At 36.3% G+C, this 21,016-nt stretch overlaps 1 protein-coding gene across 1 annotated transcript in view; it reads left to right on the top strand.

Moving 5' to 3' along the window:
• The window catches only part of CDC5L (cell division cycle 5 like), a 43,895-nt gene that overhangs the window by 11,240 nt on the left and 11,639 nt on the right, over nt 1-21,016 (top strand). Inside the window, exons 7-14 of the mRNA XM_041771185.1 lie at nt 1,327-1,471; nt 1,871-2,059; nt 4,035-4,183; nt 6,173-6,335; nt 8,127-8,291; nt 11,402-11,482; nt 11,777-12,019; nt 14,981-15,178. Coding sequence (XP_041627119.1) covers nt 1,327-1,471; nt 1,871-2,059; nt 4,035-4,183; nt 6,173-6,335; nt 8,127-8,291; nt 11,402-11,482; nt 11,777-12,019; nt 14,981-15,178 — 1,333 coding nt within the window. The remainder of the gene's footprint in view (nt 1-1,326; nt 1,472-1,870; nt 2,060-4,034; nt 4,184-6,172; nt 6,336-8,126; nt 8,292-11,401; nt 11,483-11,776; nt 12,020-14,980; nt 15,179-21,016) is intronic.

The following is a 21,016-nucleotide window of genomic DNA, read 5'->3' as shown; positions in this document are numbered from 1 at the left end:
ATGAAATTAAAAGAAAAAAGTTGTCTTTGCATACATAGTTAAATCGTTTTACCTAATGGAGATAAATAAGTATTTATAAAATGTTTGTCTAAGGGTAGAGGATTTTGCCTATTTCTAGGGATCTTTAGGGTTTCTCTATTCTTGGATCTGAATATTGTGGGGAGAACCTTTTCTGATTGTCAAAGAGTTTCAGTTTTCCACTCCCTCACTGACCTTCCATTTCTGTTGAATTGGTACTAAACAACAGATGTCAGGCACTGTGAAACAGGATTTTCTTGGCTGTACTTCACTGTATTTATTTCTCAAATTAAGGCCTTATTTTAGTAGCCTTTGTAAATGAAGAGGTTGAAATGGGAGCAGATCATCTGGAATGGGCAGGCTAGATGGGGAAGAGGCTGCTGACATGCAGATTGGGAGGAGGCATTCTTGGAGTTTTCTTCGGTGGCCTCAAGCCTGGTGTTAGACTTTGTAACCATTTGTCAGGCCTTAAATATCCTTTAAAAAACATTGTGAATTAAGAAGAATCCTAGTGAAAAAAAAAGAATCATAATGAACCATTGAACAGATTTTTAAAGATTTTGTTTATTTGAGAGAGAGAGAGAGAGAGAGAGGAAGCAGGAAAAGAAACAGAGAGGGATAAGCAGACTCCCCGTTGAGGGTGGAGTCCTACACAGGGCTTAATCCCATGACCCCGAGATCATGACCTGAACTGAAATCAAGAGTTAGACACTCAACCAACTGCACTACCCAGGCACGTTCGGAAGAACAATTTTAAAGAGAAATTTTTAAATGCAGTGTTTTAATTTCATCCTTTTCATATAATTATTTTCTACTTTGTATGCTTGTCTTCTTCACTTTCATATGTCACATATATACTTTTGTAAGAATATAATTATGATGTGAGTAGTTTTGCTTTCCTTTTGAAATTATAATATTTTGCTTATCATCATAGTCTTTAAGTAGGCTTAATATTTGGTACATAAGTTAGTTAGTACTATATCTTATTTTCTTAATAAATCTATTGCTATTTTAAATAGCAGTTTGGTAACCTGAATTCAGCTCTAGACTTGATACCGTCTGTGTAAATCTCCAGTAATCTGATCAAACTATTTTGAATAGCAATAGAATTATTTAATTTCAATTTCTCTTGAATATAATGGGTAAGTGATGGTGTAGGGCACAACTTAACATTTGGATTTTGTCTTTTTATCAATAATTTTCTTAGAAATGGGATTATTTTGTTCAAAGTATATGAGCATGTGGCTTTTACTGTTATTGATTATATATAATTTTACAAATTCTCTTATCTGTTTTGATTCACGATAGTGAAAAAGAAGGAAGAGACAGAAAAAAAGATAAGCAGCATTTGAAAAGGAAAAAAGAATCTGATTTACCATCAGCTATTCTTCAGACTAGTGGTGTTTCTGAATTTACTAAAAAGAGAAGCAAACTAGTACTTCCTGCCCCTCAGGTAATCTGATAAAAGTTTTTTTATTGTGTGAACTCCTATGCTTATCATTTATTTAGCAAATGTTTGGGGATATATGTGCCAGGTTTTTAGATATTGGGTGCCCTTAAGTTCAGTGTTAATAGGTGAGCCACATAAAAATAAGTCATTGTAATATAGTATGATAAATAAGTAACAACTTCTCTGTATAAATTAGATTAGGACTTACACCTTGTAATGGTTTACTAAGTAATTTTGTCAGCTATGAACAATTTATGAGCAGGTTAGGCCTCCTGGCCTCTTACTGTAGCTGACTAGCATGAAGGTGGTATTTGGCTTTGTGAACTCCAGGCTGCCTTCTTTTTAAAAGATTTTATTTATTTATTTGAGAGAGAGAGCATGTGCACACATTTGTCTTTTTAGATTTCAGATGCTGAACTCCAAGAGGTGGTGAAAGTAGGCCAAGCAAGTGAAATTGCACGTCAGACTGCTGAGGAATCTGGTATAACAAACTCTGCCTCCAGTACTCTTTTGTCTGAGTACAATGTCACCAACAACAGTATTGCTCTTAGAACACCTCGCACACCAGCTTCCCAGGATAGAATTCTGCAGGTAAGCTGTCATAGTAGCCTCAGTCTTATGACACCTGTTGTCCTTGAAAGTGTTATGAAGAATGGTAAGTGATTTAGTTTGTTTCTGACAAAGAGAATGGTAAGTGATTTATTTTGTTTCTGACAAACTCAGTTGAAACTGAGCCTAGAATTCATAGATCTAGAGATTTCTGTATTAGGGAAGCTAAATTAGCAGATTAAGTAATTAGGTGGTTTCATTTTTACATTTATTAATTCATAGGTTATTTTTTTTTTCTTTTGAAGCCAGCCCTGCCTCCTTCATTTATCTGCACCAGTTGAAAAAAGTGCAACATTTTAAAATTTCACATTGCTTAGCAGTCCTAGAAAGCAGATGTATGTAGTCAGTTATTATTTTTTTAACTTAAATTTTAGTTAACATACAGTCAGTATTGGTTTCAGAAGTTGTAGTAGTGATTTTTAAAACTTCCTTGCATTTCTATACTTAGCTTGGGACAGCCTGCCATTAGTATTATTTCCCTCTCTTTCCTAAATACATGAGGTGTACAGCTCTGTGTGTTCTTAGGGCATTTATTCCAGAGAATAGCCACACCTAACAAAACACTATAGAGCACCCTTTCATCTCATTTCCTCTTCTTTAATAGTTAGAAATAGAATTTTATTTTATTTTATTTTTTATCTTTTATTTTTATTTTTTAGAGAGTGAGCACACATACATGTGGGTTGTGGAGGAACAGAGGGAGAAGGGGGGTGGAGAGAGAGAGAATCTGAAGGGGGACTCCATCCCATGACCCTAAGATCATGACCTGAGCTAAAATCAAGAGTTGGATGCCTAACTGACTGTGTCATCCACGCGCCCCCAGAAATATAATTTTAAGGTCTTGATTTGGAATCAAGAAGTTCCTATAAACTTAGTAAGGGAGACACTTGTGTTCCTCATTGCTTGCTCTCAAGAGGCACCAATTACAGCTCTTTGTTTTTACTACCTTATTGCTAGGCACCAATTACAGCTCTTTGTTTTTACTACCTTATTGCTAGGACGTTTGTTATTTATTTATTTTTAGTTTTAGCCATTTTCCACTTGGGAATTTGAACATTTGGCTCTCCCACCCTCTTCCTTTACCATGTGTACACACACTTTGCATTCCATTATAGTTATATGATAATTTTGGTTAGCTCTGTATTCATGGTTTGCCATATGACTGTGTAAACCATATTCATTGCTGAGCCTACAAAGTGCCTTATATGTACTATACTGCACATTATTATATTTTTCTTTGAGTTAATGCTTATTTTATTCAGATGCTAAATTTTCTGATTACTTAGCATGGATTCAACTCTGGACTTGATACTGTCTGTATAAATCTCCTGTAATTTGATCGAACTTTAGATATTCTTAGCTTTTTGAAGAAATGTTTCCCAGAATTTCTGAATGTTCTGTACTGATTACTCTTTACTGTTGTTTACAGCTTGTTCTCTTGATTTACTGGTACCCCAGAAAGTCCCTTGGATTGCCTCTTTCCTGGCTTCCATGCCTTTGGTTTTCTTGGTTTACACCCTTGATAGTGAAGCATATCTTCACTTTAGTAACTTTCTGAGGATGGGTTCATGGCAGATGGAATTTTTAAGACGTTGCATCCTTTTAACTGGTTGCTAGTATAACTGGGTATAGAATTCTGGATTGAAATCTTCTTTTTTTTCTCCCCCTTTTTAAGTAAGCTCTACACCCACTGTGGGGCTTTAGCTCATCATCCTAAGATCAAGAGTTGCATACTCTACTGATTGTGCCAGCCAAGTACCCCTTCATCAGGTCTTTTTGGTAACTGGAAATGGAAGTACTAAATTCTACCATGGCGCAGAGTTCATTTTCTCTCTTGTTATTAAGAAAATGTATGAGTTCTGTCCCTTTTGAGATTTGTATAGTAGGACCAGGAGAGAGGATTCTGCTATCCTGGCTGAACTGTTAAAACACATTTCTTTACCTTCTTGTTTATCAGGAAGCTCAGAACCTCATGGCCCTGACCAATGTGGACACCCCATTAAAAGGTGGTCTTAATACCCCTTTGCACGAGAGTGACTTCTCAGGTGTGACTCCTCAGCGGCAGGTTGTACAGACTCCAAACACAGTTCTTTCTACCCCATTCAGGTAAATAAATCTTTTTGAAAAACTTGAATCTAGGGTTGGACATGTTTGCTTTAGTAATGTTGATAAAGAATGGAAAAAGTGTTTAACTTGCCTTTTTGATTTTTTCTCATTCATAGTAGTACATAGCATAATAATATCCAGGAATTGGTTAAAGCTACATGGAACTTTCTTCTTTTTCAGAGTTTCTGATGCTGTCACCTTGTTTCTGAGTATATTTTATCTGATTTTTTTTTTTTTTTTTAAATTCATGAGAGACAGAGAGAGAGGCACAGACATAGGCAGAGGGAGAAGCGGGCTCCTCGAGGGGAGCCCGGTGTGAGACTTGATCCTGGTACTCTGGGACCATGCCCTGAGCTAAAGGCAGATGCTCAACTGCTGAGCCACCCAGGCGTCCCATTTTACCTGATTTAAAAGGACAAATAAGTCCGTGGTTAATGATCATTTGTTGAATTTTATGAGAATTGTAGTCCTTTATCTGTATGAATTACTATTGCTTTTCTCCCAGTATTTTATTATGAAAATTTCTAATCAGGTTAAAAGAATGGAAAATCATCACCTAGATCCTATAGCTGTTAACATCTTACTGTATTTGCTTTATTTTTTTAAATTTTATTTATTCATTCATTCATTCATTCATTCATTCATTCATTCATTCACGAGAAGCACAGAGAGAGAAAGAGGCAGAGGGAGAAGCAGGATCCACATGGGGAGCCCAACCTGCGACTTGATCCTGGGTCTCCAGGATCACGCCCTGGGCTGAAAGGGGCCCTAAGTTGCTAAGCCACTGAGGTTGCCCCCTGTATTTGCTTTATTACATATCTTTCCAATGGTCCATCAAATTTTTTAATGCACTTCAAAGTAAGTTGCAGGTTTCCATTCATTTCACATCTAACACAGGTGGTCTTGTACATATCATTAACTAGAGGTCATAGTTCAGTGTTGCAATTTTTTTGTTTTAAGTCAGTTTTTAAAGAAGAGTTTGTAAAATGCTGTAGGAACAAGTCATATTGAAATGAAATTTGAGCTGTTAAGGTTGAAAAATCTTTGGGGTTTACTTTAATTTTCAGTGTTAGGACATGTCCTCCTACTTGTTGTTTAGTATGGGAAGCATCTCAGACTGTTACAACTGTACCCAACAGCAGGATCAAGAAGCATTGGCGGCCAAATCCTTATATAATGTTTAATACTTTTGCAAGGCTTGTAAGAGAGCCTAATTGCTCTTTTTCCTGTATGTCTTGTCTCTCAACCAGATTGTAAGCTCTTGAGGGGCAGGGACCATGTCTTAAAATAACACTTCGCCTCACCTTTGGGAACACCTGTCTGGCAGCACCACTTGTTTGCAGCAGAGCCAAGATACAGTAAATAATAATAACAACAACAAAGGCTTTGATCAATTAAAATACAAGTTGCAGAGTCTGTGGACTTTATTCCTAAGGGAGTCTCAGCTGTCACTCAGTACTGTTCATATGTAGGCCTGGTGTTTGGTTTCCAAACAAAATGTTAAGGGAGGAACTAGGGAATTGAGTGCTAGTGATAGTGGTGCTCTAGCCAACAGATCCTGGCGGGGAGGAGCAAATGATAAGATGAAGACATTGAACTCAAAAAAGAGTTTCCTGGGGGTCTTTGAGCATAGTGGCTGACCACCGTGTTCTTAGCCACCTTGCAGTGCATAAAGGAAAGCTTGCAGTAATGTGTGGTGGGCCTAGTTTAGCAAGACCAGGAAATGTCAAATGTAATCACTTAAAGTCATTAAAATAAAAATACTATGTGTAAATACTAAGCTATTTTGACTAAACCCATATTTGAACCTAGAGAGCTAACTTAAAAACCAGATAGGGAGACAGAATTTCTGCAATCTTTCTTTCTTTTATGCTTTGACAAAATATTGTGGAAATGATTTTCACATAAAATAGTTTATGTGAAAAACTTTTGAAAGTATAATCCAGATAAAAATGGCACTTTTATTAATTAGAATTTCTGTCTTTGTAGGACCCCTTCTCATGGATCTGAAGGGTTGACTCCCCGCAGTGGGACAACTCCCAAACCAGTTATTAACTCCACCCCGGGTAGAACTCCTCTTCGAGACAAGTTAAACATTAATCCTGAGGATGGAATGGCAGACTACAGTGACCCCTCTTATGTGAAGCAGATGGTATATGTCAATTCCCTTTTAATAACTCTTTAAAAAAAACTGTTCTGTCTCATGGGTGCTATATTAAAATATTTCCCCTTGTTGGTGCATATTACATACACCTTAAGAAACTATACACCTGTGGATGACAGAAAAGGAGAATGATTTGGAGGACGTGAGAAGGGGAACCTTTTGGTCTCATAAGCTTACTTAGTATGTTTGTGAATATTGATTATGCTGATAGTAATGCTCCTTGTATCTCCTATTATTTCATTTTTTACCATTTACTAACTAATAGGTTACTTTCTTGAATGATACTTTTTTTTCTAGTTCTCTAAAATAAAATTTGAGTTTGGAATGCCTCATAAATTAGGTTTTGAGCCTTGATTCCTCTGTTTGCTCTATACTTTTAGAAGAATAGTCTAGATCTCAAAGCCAAGTTGATGTTTATTGTTTATCTTAGTGAAGTTTTCCTTTGTGTATTTTGCAGGCTGATGTAGACAGCTAATTATAAAAGTCACAGTTTTATTTCTACCTTTATTGCTGCTTTTATTAAGTCGCTATTGAATCTTATGTGATACTACAGAAAATAATCGTGAGTTTTTTTTTTTTTAATGAGTTCCAATGATATTGGCCTATTCTCAGTTTCTAAGTTAATTCTAACTTCATGTATAGATTTGGTTAGTTTAGAATTTTTTTGATGCCCAAATTGATATCAACTAATGTCAACTGTAAAAGGCTATATGACAACTATCTAAACAAATGAAGAATCTAATGTGTGCAAAGCACTGATCTGGACACTTGAAAGAATCTGAAGTTGAGTTAAAGATAATCCTTTGTCTTAAGGAAGTTTATACTCTGGAGAGATTGGTGTACTTCTTAAACCAAGTCTGAAAATAATTGTAATATAAGAACAGAATAAGCTCTCTGGGTAAAACCAACATGCTTAGGGTGACCAAAGAAAGGAGTAATCACATTTGTTGAGTGGGCACTTGGAAAGCCTTCATTGAGGAGATATGCCCAGAAGGAGATTGGGGGCTGTCTCAGTAGGAGACCACGATATGAGTAATCATGGAGCATGTTTTGGACATAGCAGCTTATTGGGTCCTCACAGCTACCATACATGTAATGGGAGCTGTGGGGAATGAGACTGGAAAGGTAAGCCAAGGATGTATTGGGGAAAATTTTGGGTACCAGGCAGTTTCTTTTGGGAAGTGTAGACTATTTTCTTTGGCCATCATATGATCCAGTAATTTTTTCTTTTTCTTCACTTTTTTTTTTTTTTAAATTATTTGTTTTTAAGTAACTGTGTGCCCCACACGGGGTTTGAACTCACAGCCCCGAAGTCAAGAGTCGTATGCTCTACTGACTGAACCAGCCAGATGCCCCATGACCTAGTAATTTCTATTAAAAATAAATACAGAAAAATTCAAGCATCTTTTCAGATTAGGTTTTATTCGTCCAAGAACAAATTTACTTGAACTTGTTCTTATTTGCTGTTAAATTTCAGTGTCAGAAATGTTTGCCTTAAATGGAAATCCTAAAGGATTTTTTCTGTCCCTACAGAGGTAATTCCCAAACCTTCTATTAGAATATCCCAGAGTAAGTGTATTGATCACAAATCAGAGTTTTTGATCTTAATTTAGAAAAGAAAGTGAGATAGAAATTAAACAAAAAACTTGTTTCAGCTCTGAAGTTAGGGATCATTTTCCTAGAATTAAAATTAGGCTGATTATTTTTTAGAAACTCTTAAAGAATTTTGGTTGAATTCTTAATGTATATGAATTGAGAAGGACCAATTTTTTTCTACAGGAAAGAGAATCTCGTGAACATCTCCGCTTAGGGTTGTTGGGTCTTCCTGCCCCTAAGAATGACTTTGAAATTGTTCTGCCAGAAAATGCTGAGAAGGAGCTGGAAGACCGTGAAATAGATGATACTTACATTGAAGATGCTGCTGATGTGGATGCTCGAAAGCAGGTGCATAATTGTGCTAGAAAGGAAGTGTGAAGTTGCTGTGTGTCAGTAGGCTGAAAGAATGAATGGTCATTAAATGTGTCAAGATTTCTACTTCAGAGTTTTATCACTATTCGAAAAGATTGCTCTAAAGTGAATAACATCATTAATAACATAGAGTCACATAACTAAGAATATACTCAGAATATCTTGATATTCTTAAAATGTGTATATGTATATGTATATATACATGTGTATATATAATATTTAAATACCTCCTTCAGATGTATTTTATTTTATTATTTTTTTGAAGATTATTTATTCATGAGAGACGGAGAGAGAGGCAGAGAGAGAAACAGGCTCCATGCAGGGAGCCTGATGTGGGACTCGATCCCAGGACTCCAGGACTATGCTCTGGGCCAAAGGCAGGCAGGTGCTCAACCGCTGAGCCGCCTAGGCGTCCCCCTCCTTCAGATTTGTTATACCTGTTTAAAATACACATAGACTTTTATTTTTTAAAAAGAAGATTGATTGATTGGGAGCGTGCAAGTGGTGGGTGTCAAAGGGAGAAGGGGAGAGAGCATCTCAAGCAGAATCTGCACTGATTGTGGAGCCCAATGGCAGGGTTCGGTTTCACAACTCCAGGATCATGACTGAGCCAAAATCAAGAGTCAGATACTTAACCATCTGAACCACCAAAGCGCCCCATATATAGTCTTTTAGACATTGCTTTTCACTTTAGCCAAGAAAAGATGTTATTGATTGGTCTTAAAAACAAGTACATCTTGAATTGCTTGAGTAAATGACTTTAGGTCAGTATAAAGTAATAATTAAGTGGATTTGGAAATTTAGAATGTATCGGAAGTAATATTAGTAACACCTTGTACTGATATATTATAGTTACTAGTTTGCACGTACCATCCTGGTGATGTAAAGAGAGATGGTCTTAGCTTCATTTTAGAAATAAGGAAAGAAGCTCAGACACTTTTCTAGCTTTCATATTTGGAAAGTGGTGAATCTTGATCTAAAACTGAGATCATGTGACCCCTTTTAGGTATTCTTGGCTACAGTCCATTTCAGGATGATTTTAGAAATTGAGTAATTTTCATGGAACTGGAGCATGAATAGCATCAATACAAAATATGTTAGAAACCATATGAATGTGCTTTTTGATGTGTAATACAGGATAATACTTGTGTTGAGTTTTCTTAGTAGTTTTGTTCTACATTTACTCTAAGAAATGCTATGAAATCTAATATATTAACCCATATTATTCATGATTTAAGAATCAGGAAACAACACCTTCATTGGCTGGCTTTTTAAATGAAAAATCAGTAACTTTTGGGGTGGAAGTGAGGGTTGTGTTGCAGGGTGAACAATTAAAGAGTCCCCTCTAAGTTTAGGATTCAAATTTATTATTAGCTTTGATTTTTAAATTTTATTTTAATTCTAATATAGTTAACATACAGTGTAATACTAGTTTCAAGTGTGTAGTGTAGTGATTCAACACTTGCATCACCCATTGCTCATCACAGCAAGTGCACTCTTTAATCCCCATCACCTATTTTTCACCCATCTCCTCACCCACCTGCCTTCTGGTAACCATCAGTTGGTTAGTTCTCTATAGTTAAGAGTCTGTTTCTTGGTTTGTCTCTCTCTCTCTCTCTCTCCCTCCCTTTCCTTTTTTTTCTTTTTTCCTTGCTGGTTTGTTTTGTTTTTCTTAAATTCTACATATGAGTGAAATCATACGGCATTTGTCTTTCTGTGACTTATTTTACTTAGCGTTACACGCTAGCTCCATCCATGTCTGTTGCAAATGGCAAGATTTCATTCCTTTTTATGGCTAAAGACTGAATAATATTCCACTGTAGAGTGGATGTGTGTGTGTGTGTGTGTGTGTGTGTGTGTGTGTGTGTGTGTGTGTATTGCATCTTCTTTATCCATATGCACACATACATACATATATACATAGAAACATACATATGCCACATCTTTATCCATTCATCTATCCGTGGACACTTGGGCTGCTTTCATAATTTGGCTATTTTAAATAATGCTGCTCTAAACATACGGGTGCATGTGTCCTTTGAGTTATATTTGTATTTTTTTGTGTAAATGTCTCGTAGTGTGATTGCTGGATTGTAGGGCAGTTCTATTCATACTGTTTTCCACAGTGGCTGTACCAGTTTGCATTCTTACTAACAGTTCAGAGGGCTCCTTTTTCTCCACACCTTCACCAACACTGGTTTCTTGTGTTTTTGAGTTTAATCATTCTGACAGGTGTGAGGTGATACCTCATGATAGGTCTTAAAAATTTTTTTTTTTGACTAAGCTCCACTCCTAATGTGGAGCTTGAGCTCCCAGCCTTGAGATCAAGAGTCAGATGCCCTACCAACTGAGCCAGCCAGGTGCCCTTATCTCATTGTAGTTTTGATTTGCATTGCCCTGATGATGAGCGATGTTGTGCTTCTTTTTATGTGTCCGTCTTTTTATGTGTCCAAGGACATGGGGAATGTCCTTGAATTTCCCCATGAATGTCCTCATGGAGAATTTTGTCTGTTAACATCTTCTGCCCATTTTTCTTTCTTTCCATTTTTTAATTGGATCATTTGTTTTTTGGTGTTGAGTTCTTTATATATTTTATCAGATATGTCACTTGCAGATATCTTTTACCATACAGTAGGTTGCCTTTTAGTTTTGTTGATCATTTCCTTCAGTGTGCAAAAGCTTCTAACTTTGATGTTAATTCCCATAGTTTATTTTTATTTCCCTTGCCTCAGACTTACCTAGAAAAATGTTGCTACAGCTGATGTCAGGGACATTACTGCTTGTGTTCTTTTCGAGGATTTTTATTAGGATTCCAGTTTAAACAGAAAAAAATGATTATCTGATGGATGAAGCCATGTAAACTTGGAGAATGCTTTAGTAGCTGTTGGCAGTTCTTAGTTTGTATTGTAATGAGAGAGTGAATAGACTGATTTCTGTTGCTTTATTGTCTTTCTACAAACTTACACAGATTTCTACAGCTTTAGCTCTTGAGCATGCATGTTCTTATAGACTAAAGTTTTCAACTTTATTGAAATGCGGCAAATATTGCATATCTGTAATAATGGATATAAAAATAATTCTTTAAGGCTATACGAGAGGCAGAACGTGTAAAGGAAATGAAACGAATGCACAAAGCTGTCCAGAAAGATCTGCCAAGACCATCAGAAGTAAGTGTTAGAACTTCTGGCTTTGGAAGTTTTAAGTTTCTTCTTTGTGATTGCTGTTTTTATGTCATTCATAAAGTCTGTAAAACAAAATTTTATCTACTTTCTGGAATGTAGTAAAGCAGTTGCAGATCTAATCTTTAAAATGTTTCACTGGTACAAATAAGACTTTAGAAGGAAAAAAAGAATTTTTTTTGAAAATGTAAAACTGCTATTTAATTCATGCTAGGGCAAGTAAGTAATGGCATCAGTGTTGCAGTGATCTGTTTGTTAATGGTACTTGTTTTAAAATTTTAGGTAAATGAAACTATTCTAAGACCCCTAAATGTAGAACCACCTCTAACAGATTTACAAAAAAGTGAAGAACTAATCAAAAAAGAAATGATTACAATGCTTCATTATGACCTTCTACATCATCCTTATGAACCATCTGGAAATAAAAAAGGGAAAACTGTAGGATTTGGTACTAATAACTCAGAACACATTGCCTATCTGGAACATAACCCTTATGAAAAATTCTCCAAAGAAGAGCTGAAAAAGGTATGATTAAACAGAAATATTTTGGTCTTGATTAAAGTATTGGTTCAGTACTGTGTATCATAGACGAACAGTAGCTTATTTTCTGAGGCTGATATTTATAAACAAATGAATTTGTAATTAGGAGATAGCTGGTCATATGAAGTGTTAGGAGGAAGACATACTTGACCATGCTCCTTTCCCCTTTCTTGATAGAGCTTCTTCAGGTGAACACTAGCTTAGGTGGCAAGGTGTTTTTGTTTTATGGGTATGTGCCTGATGGACAGTTGCTACAATTGCCACTTCCTGTGTTCAACTGCTATTTCTGAGTAGAATTGAATACCTTTAATACTTAAACCTCGGGCAGTCCCGTGGCGCAGCAGTTTAATGGCGCCTGCAGCCCGGGATGTGATCCTGGAGACCCGGGATTGAGTCCTACGTCGGGCTCCCTGCGTGGAGCCTGCTTCTCCCTCTGCCTGTGTCTCTGCCTCTCTCTCTCTCTTGCTTTCTCTCTCTCTCTCTCTCTGTCTCAATAAATAAATAAAACCTTAAAAAAAAAACAACAAAAAGAAACCTTAAACCTCACTTAGATTAATATGGGAAAGCAAGCACATATTCAAAATGTTTCTTTCACCTAGTCAAAGAAAGGAAATACCATTTACTGAATTTATTCCTCTTACTTGATTTCCCACTATTCTTTTGGATAAGGAAATAGAGAAACGTTTTCCTGTAGAAAGTCTCTCCTGCCTCGTCTCCATATGCATTTGATTATTTCTGCTTTGACAGAGCAAACAGCTATGATTGTGAATAGAAATCATTTCTTCCATGGTATGAGGAAATACAGTGGGTGCCATGGTTGGAAGCAGAGTGGTCATTAGCCATTAGTCTTTTTTTCTGTAGTGCTTAGCCTTGAGGGACAGACAGACCCGTTGTTGGAATCTGCTATTACATACTTGGGAGGAAATCCATAAGATACCTTTTTCTGTCTTCTCTTGTGCTTTTCTTCTGTCTTATTCTTTCCATTTTCCTTGTTGAGAAGTAATACATGTTTATTAAAAGATTTTGAGAAAATAGAGAAAGGAAAGAGGATTTAGATTTATATTTAAACAGTTTGCCTGTGATTTCTGAGGCTCTGAGTTACTCATTTTAATAAGTGTGACGGGAAACTGACATCTGTTGAGGGCCTCTTGTGGCAAGCACATTTAATCATTGGACTGGGGTTAAGAATTACACTCTGAATTCTGTACTTGAACAGTGTTCTTTTTTCGGAGGGAAAATAGGGGAAGATGGGATCAAGGGGTTTACTGTATTTATGGAAACCAAAATAAGGATCACATTATGATCTGTTGTTGCTTAATAGAAGATTCTGTAGGGGATAGATTCTAATAAAATTTTTGAAAAATACGTAGTGCTTTGGAATTATTTGAAACCATTACAGGCTAGTTTAAATATTCTTTTATATTTTATGTATGTATTTATATTCCTCTCCATTCCAAAAAGGATTTGAAGCAGCTATTTACTTAGATTCTTTTTTTTTTTTTTTTAATTTTTATTTATTTATGCTGGTCACACAGAGAGAGAGAAAGAGAGAGTCAGAGACACAGGCAGAGGGAGAAGCAGGCTCCATGCACTGGGAGCCCGATGTGGGATTAGATCCCAGGTCTCCAGGATTGCGCCCTGGGCCAAAGGCAGGCGCTAAACCGCTGCGCCACCCAGGGATCCCCTTTACTTAGATTCTTTATGGAGAGTTTAAAGATAACTTAGTCATGCTCTCTTCTTATAATTATAGGAGCTGATTTTATAAATTTTTATTATGTACAGTTTGGGAATGAAATACCATTTCTCTTATGAAGTGTCAGATTTTTATTAAAGATGTTACAATTGATTTGTTTTCATTATTACCCCTCAGAGATAGTTTTAAAGTGTATTCTTTATCTTCTAGAGACACGATTTTCCATTAAGTCTTTTGTATTTGATTTTAATATACTTTGGTCTGTTTTATTTTCTGATGTACTAGAATGATTGAAAGTTTTCTTTAAAGCATGAAAAGATAGTTGTCAGTTTTTAGCCATGAAGCAAAGGGCTGGAAAAAGTTTATGTGTTCTACTCATGGAGTCATTGTGTCTGATGTTGGGGTAGCCTCTGTATGTATTTTGTATCACTTAATCCCAGTAACAAAGAGGTTGGTATTATCCTCATTTTACAGATGAGAAATGGGCTCAGAGATGTTCAGCAAATTCAGACAGCTGCCTAAATGGTAAAACTGTGATTTGTACTCAGGTCTATCAATTCTATCCCCCTCATTCTTTCATCTTAAACTTTCTTAGTAGTAAGTAAAAGCTGGTCTGTGATCCATTATTTTCCGATCTGTGCCCCATCTCATTCTCTGGCAATGTTGGGGGCATTTCAAATGAGAAAACAGGCATGTATCAAAAGAAATGCCTAGTTCCCCTTCACAATCTTGTGAAGTCTAAAGTGGAGGGAGGCAATTGGTAGAGTGGAAGGAATTAGCCAAGCACAGGTACCATTTGGCTTGGCCCTGATCCTGCCTTGCCTTTCCTAGTGATGTGTTTTTGAACAAGTTGATTAATCTCTCTGAACCTTAGTTTCATCAACTTTAAAATGAGATTAATACCAACTACTTTGTAAGATGGTTGTGGTGTTTGGAGATAATGTAGGTTGAAATGTTTCTGGCGTATAGTAGATATCTGAGAAATGGTTGCTACTTAATACAGTGATTGAAGGCAAAGGATATTTATATTGTTCGGGATACATGGATGCTTGACTTTTCAGATCAATCTGCCCCAGCTTATTGGCTTCTTAATTCATTTTAACTTAGATATTTTCTCCCTTTCCAAGAAAACAACCAGTTAACCCAAACTCCTTCTCTTTACCCAAAGAAAGGAAAAACTAGTTTTTTAAACTTCTCTCTTGATGGCAAGTTATTCTAGTACCTAAACTTACTGAAATTATTACTGTACACAGGCCCAGGATGTTCTGGTACAGGAGATGGAAGTGGTAAAACAAGGTATGAGCCACGGAGAACTCTCAAGTGAAGCTTATAACCAGGTATGGGAAGAATGCTACAGCCAAGTTTTGTATCTTCCTGGGCAGAGCCGCTACACACGGGCCAACCTAGCTAGCAAAAAGGACAGGATCGAGTCACTGGAAAAGAGGCTGGAGGTTGGTATCCTTTTAAAATTCTAATTTAAAGTGTACCTTGATTGAAATAATGAACCGAATAATACCATTGGAGACAATTTCAGAAGAGTAGACCTGAGGTGATTATTGCTTTTGCAATTCTTTTTTTTTTCCTTTTTTTAAAAGTCTGTTTGTTTGTTTTAGTAATCTACACTCAATGTGGAGCTTGAACTCACCACCTTGAGACCAAGAGTTGCATGCTCTTCTGACTGAGCCAGCCAGGTGCTCCTTGCTTTTGCAATTCTTGAGAGAAAACTGCACTGAAGTGTTTTATCTTCTTTTGACTTTTTCAGAATTGCTGATAAATGGGCAATTTACGATAAAGAGTGCCCTCCAGGTGATCACAGGTCAAACAGAACCTTTTAAATGTGCGAGCAGGAGACAAGAAGTTAACACTAGTCATACAGAACAATGTTTATCAATGCTGAAGTAGCTTGTTTTCTCTAAGGAGGGAGCTCAGTGGTACCAAGAAAATTTTATAGCCAAGGGAGCCCATTTATAAAACTTTGTTTTACTCTCTGTTCATCCTCTGATTCTTTCGAGTTTGTTGCAGAGAGAGCACCAAGCTGGATTATCTTAGACAGTGGCTTCTGTGATTTTTTTCACATTCTAGGAAATGTTGAAATGTACGAGATGGGAGTTTCTTAGTGTATGGTTTCGTAATATGGTCTTTGTGTTTTGAATTCCAGAATTTGTGTAGGCAATTTTCCAATGGCATGTAAATTGTGGTTCATGGACCACTAGGCTGCCTTGTGGATTCTTAATGGTGGCCTTCAGGGATGTTTCTGAGGCCAGGATGGGATGGGGAAGCAAGGGATGCTATAGGCAATCACATGCAGAAATGGCCTCAATTTCCTCCTAAGTAGTTCCTAATTTCTTTTTACAGAAAGCGTTGGAAAATATTTTTACTTAGAGTTAAAATAAAAAAATGATAATATCACTTGGGGTGGTTGGTGTTGTTGTGGGGGCTAGGAAAATGAACAAAAAATAAAAGCATTCTTTTAATATGAAATTATTCTAATTCTTAATTTTACCCTTAAGACCACATGTATAGGCACCTAATGGTGAACACTTGTGAGCCTCTTTGTTCATTTAGTGGTAATGAGTTTCTCTTTGAAGTAATTCTCATCTTGGTTGAAATCTTTGCAATCCAAGTAATGCTAGTTACTCAGTTGTATTACTAGCTTCCAGCAGGGTGTGCTGTTGTGCTGTGTTTTTAATTCACGATTTAAAGTCTGGGAAAGGAGAACATCAGTGGTCACATTTAAAGTTATATTTTCTGTTGTATAGGCTTTGTTTCTTATTTATAAATGGTAGTTAGCAGTGTAATCCTGATCTAAAGTCACATCATAATTGATTAGAAAGCTGTTTGGAAAGCTTCCTTGTAACATTTATATACAAATACTTTGGTCTCTCACTCAGTTTGAAAAGCTTCTCATTTGAGGTGGGTAAACTTTTTCTGCCTCAAGTGGTAAGGACATTTTGTGCTCTTTAAGATCTAAAAAAAGTTTTTTTTCCCTAAATCTCATTTACTTTGTTGAGGCACTAACTTTCATGACAGCAAATAAATGTGTCACAAAGTGAGTGGTGCCATAAAGTACAGTAATTTTTATTTTTATGTTGAATTGGTCTTGTGAGTTTTGAAGGGAAAAATACAGAAAGAACCGCTGCTGTTCTTTTGGAGATTTATTTGGGTCATTTATGAGCAACCATTAAAAACATGTGGTTCTCTTTGTTCAGTTCAGTACCAAGAACTGAAATCTTCCGTTGAACTATTTTTGTTGAAGGATTGGTGATTTTGGAAGAATATTCATAAAACAGTCTGAAGTAATTTTTCTTTTCTTGACTTCTGGATAACTTACTTTATTGTTTACCCAGCTAGTTACTTTTAAAGAATATGTAATCAAATCCTTTAATTTAGTAAACTACACTTATTTCAAATGAAAGTTCATTAAATCTTTAAAAAGAAGAAAAGAGACTCAAAAACCCAAATAAACAAATCCCCCATTTTATTTGTATCCATCCCTAATTCAGAACTAGATTTGTGTTAGCTTATTTTAGTTTTTGAAGACACAATTCTACTGGTTTGAAATACATAAATATTTTATTTCAATTGTGGTAATTCTTTCATCATTTCAGTTGATTGCTAAATTATAAACATTATTCAAAGTTTGTTGTGGGGAAGGAACTCCAGTCGTATTATATAAACTGAATGCTATACTTAAATTATTCTTTCCACTCTTAGGTTCAGGGAGATATGCTTTTCTGTGCAAGCACAATACACCATGGCTGCCAGTGTGTTTGATTTTTGCTGTCATGAACTTTGGAACAGTGAATCTAAATTATGGCCCTATCACAGTGTATCAAGCAAGATGAAATCCAGCTTTGTCGTGGTTGGTGTCTCCTAAATGGATTAAAAAATATGCCCTGAGGTTTATATTGGAGCTGGTCTTTGAGCCATTACTCATTAGTATTTGAAACGTAGAACTTAAATGAAAACCCTTAAGATATTCATTTAAAACTAATAGAACCATCTCAGATTTTATGTAGAATGTGGTGCATGGTATAAGGAGTCTGTTAAATGCATTGAATCAGAATGTAGTCACAGGTTAGAAGTAAGCAGGAAAGACTTCAGAATTGTAACCAAGGTCATGTATTTTATTCTGCTTTGGAGGCAGAATTAATTTTAGAATCCTGTCAGATTTTTTTGTGTAAAGGCGGCAGCAGCAGCAAACAGAAATGATAGCTAATATCAGGAAAGGAAAAGTTTTTAGAAAGCATAGCATATTGAGGCCATTTAAATATGGTATTTAAATAGCTTCTGAGTGTATTGTAGGTGTATGGTAGGAGAGTAGAATGATTGCTATTTGTAGTGATGCCCCAGATTTAAAAAATAAAACATTTAATTTCTGTTTAGTGTCATCTCTTTCCTTTTGTTTGTTTTAAAGAGCGATGGCTAAAACAGTAGGAAAATTTTTATTAGATGGTAAAAAATAAAACGGTTTTAGTATTTGATGTAATCATATGTTTAGTGAGTATTAGTGAGCATCTGCTATGTGCCAGCCCTTGCTCCAAGCCCCTGGGAATATAGTAGGAACAAAGCAGACAAGCTCTGTGCTCTTGTGGACTTCAGTTATCTGGAAAATGCTTCATGCGGAGAACCTCATTTTTTGATGATGCCAGATAAATGAGTCATTACTGTATTTGGGAAGTGCAAATAGAATTTGAAGTGTTCTAATTTGTTTCCACTTTAAGTGGAAATAGGAAATTGTCTGAAGACATAATTATTTTGAGTGAAATAATTTCCAGTAGGTGCAAAAGTGAAATAAGAAGTCTGAATTTAGGCCTGCTATTAAATTTAATAGTATTTGAAATAGTATCTAAACTGCCGTGTTGAGGAAGTTTGGCTGAAAAGTAGATTTTGTCATGTTAGCTATAAAAATGGAAAGGCTTTCCTTAGAGGTGGAAACTAGGTCCAGAGGTAATACTTCTCCCTGTATTTTACTGGCACAGTCAACTTAGTCAAGAAATATTATGTAACCATCAGCTTCTTGGAAATAAAGTAACTTAAAGAACACAGATAACACATTTAAAATCTTTCTCAGTGTATTTCTAGAACTCTTATGAGGACTCCTGACTGAATGGTTATATTTCAGCAAAATTGGCACGGTGGATCATATTTTCTCAGTTATTTTCGTTAAAAAGTCAGATATTTTTACATAGGAAAAAATTCCTCTTAATACTTGGAAGAGTGAAAGCTTCCGGTGCAGATTGAGTTGTTGGGCTAACCTGGGGTGACGGCCTGTGTGTTGTAGTCACTCGGCAGGTTTCATGCTACCTCATCAGAGGTGTGTGGGGGAGGGGCAGCACAGGGCATAGGAGAGAAGTTTCTAATACTCTGAAATGCTCCCTTTCTCAAGTTCTGCTCTTTCCTTTGACCCTTAAAGGCATCGACAGAGCTCTTGGTTCTTTCAAGAACTCTAGAGCTGGATCAGAGATTTCCTTGGTACAGTTGTGTTGCTTCTGTTAGGCCTCAACATTGAGTTGACTTTGTCTCATGTGACATTTCCTAACTCATGCAGTTGTCAAGTGCTCTTGGTATTCTGCTTTGTTGGTCCATTACTGTTCTTGAAAAGGATTTTGGTGAGGTTTTGCTTCACTGCTTAGCTTTCTTTATCGGGATGCAGCTTGGTAGTTGCTAACTTGGGTTGATGCTGGTAGCAATAATCACTTACTTGGACCTGCAGCTCATCAGTATGGAGAAGGTTCACTGATAGAACTTAATACCAGTGAGTAGCATAGAGATTAAAGGAAGGGCACTCATGGACTCTTGTTGTTTGCAAACATTTCGGTGGTTGAACCACATCGTTACTACTATAGGATCATATTGCTAAATGATGGACTAGGAAGTGGAGCTGCCATCAACTCTGTATTTATTTTGGGTATCCTTAAACCTGTTTTTCCAGTAGTATAAAGTTATATTCTGGGCCCCCAAGCAAGAGTTTCACTGAGGGATGCTCTTAATGTTTCTGAACCTCACTGTAACAGGCTTTAACTGAAGACAGTATTGGAGACCCAGGATAATGTGTTTATTTTGGAATTACTTAAGCTTAGTAACCTTAACAAACTTAGTGAGTTTGAAAGTAACAATTACACTTTTATAAGTCCCATACAGCCCCCTTTTGTAATGACCCGAGGAAACACTTATGGTTCCACTGATTCATCTCCTGGGGACCATCAGTTTTCCATTGGTCTCTGGCCAGTCTTTTTTAGACAGTTTCTCTTCTATGCATTTAAGAAATAACATTTGTAGGCGTTTTTCTAAAAATAATACCTGTACTTTGTAGAAAATTTAAGAAGATATTAAAAAACAATTTAAAAAGAAGCCTACCATCCAGACATAATTGCCTTAAACATTTTGAGGGGTGTGTATGTATATATGTATATATTTATATATATGTGTGTGTGTGTGTATTTGTATATATATCACTACATATAGAAAAAATTACCAGATGCATCCACGCGTGGAGGAAAGGAGGAAGGTATTTAGAACTGGATTGGAATCACCGTATACTACTTTGTTAACTTAATGGTATATTATTACAAATAACATTTTTAAAAAAGCCTGATCACTTGCTCTCTTCTATAAAGTTGTGGCAAAGAACAGCTTTGGTGAAATCCTCAGGTAATTATATACTAGTTATATTCTGCTCAGCTTCTTAAAAAGTTGTTAAATAACCTTTTCTTCCCTGTAAAATTTTTCTGAGAGATGTTTGTTTTCTTATAATTTTATAGCTTATTAAGAATAAAAGAATTAGGAATTTAAAAGTATAAGCTGGGGAAAGTCAAAGCTTTTCTCAAGTATCAAATTCTTGTAGGCTAATGTCTCAATCAAGGAAAGAATGATGGGCAGATCCATTAATTAAGATCTTGTTTATGGGTGTCTAGAATAACTTGTTTTTCAGGGAACTGTCTGATGGCATTAAGCCATTTAGACCCACAGCTTGAATTTCTTCAGGCATGTTTGCATTGCAGGGGCTGAGGCAAGACAGATGTTCAGTAGTGGTTTATTAGTAGTGGTGTGGCCTAATGTGTTGAACTTTCAATTAGGACACACTCCGGAGCTTCTTCACTTAGTGGCTGTGTGGCCCAGGGCCAGTTACTTAACCTCGCTGAGCCTCTAAGTTGCTTACCTGTGATATTTGGGCAGGTAATTGTTTTTATCTCCCGGAAGTGAGAGTTTGAGATACTGTTAAGATTAAATGAGATATGGTGTGCCTAGCAATTAGCAAGGTTTTGTGAATGGAAATTCTCCCATGT

Source organism: Vulpes lagopus, chromosome 1, assembly GCF_018345385.1.
Source record: "Vulpes lagopus strain Blue_001 chromosome 1, ASM1834538v1, whole genome shotgun sequence".
NCBI lineage: Eukaryota > Metazoa > Chordata > Mammalia > Carnivora > Canidae > Vulpes > Vulpes lagopus.
This window is presented reverse-complemented; position numbering and strand designations above follow the sequence as displayed.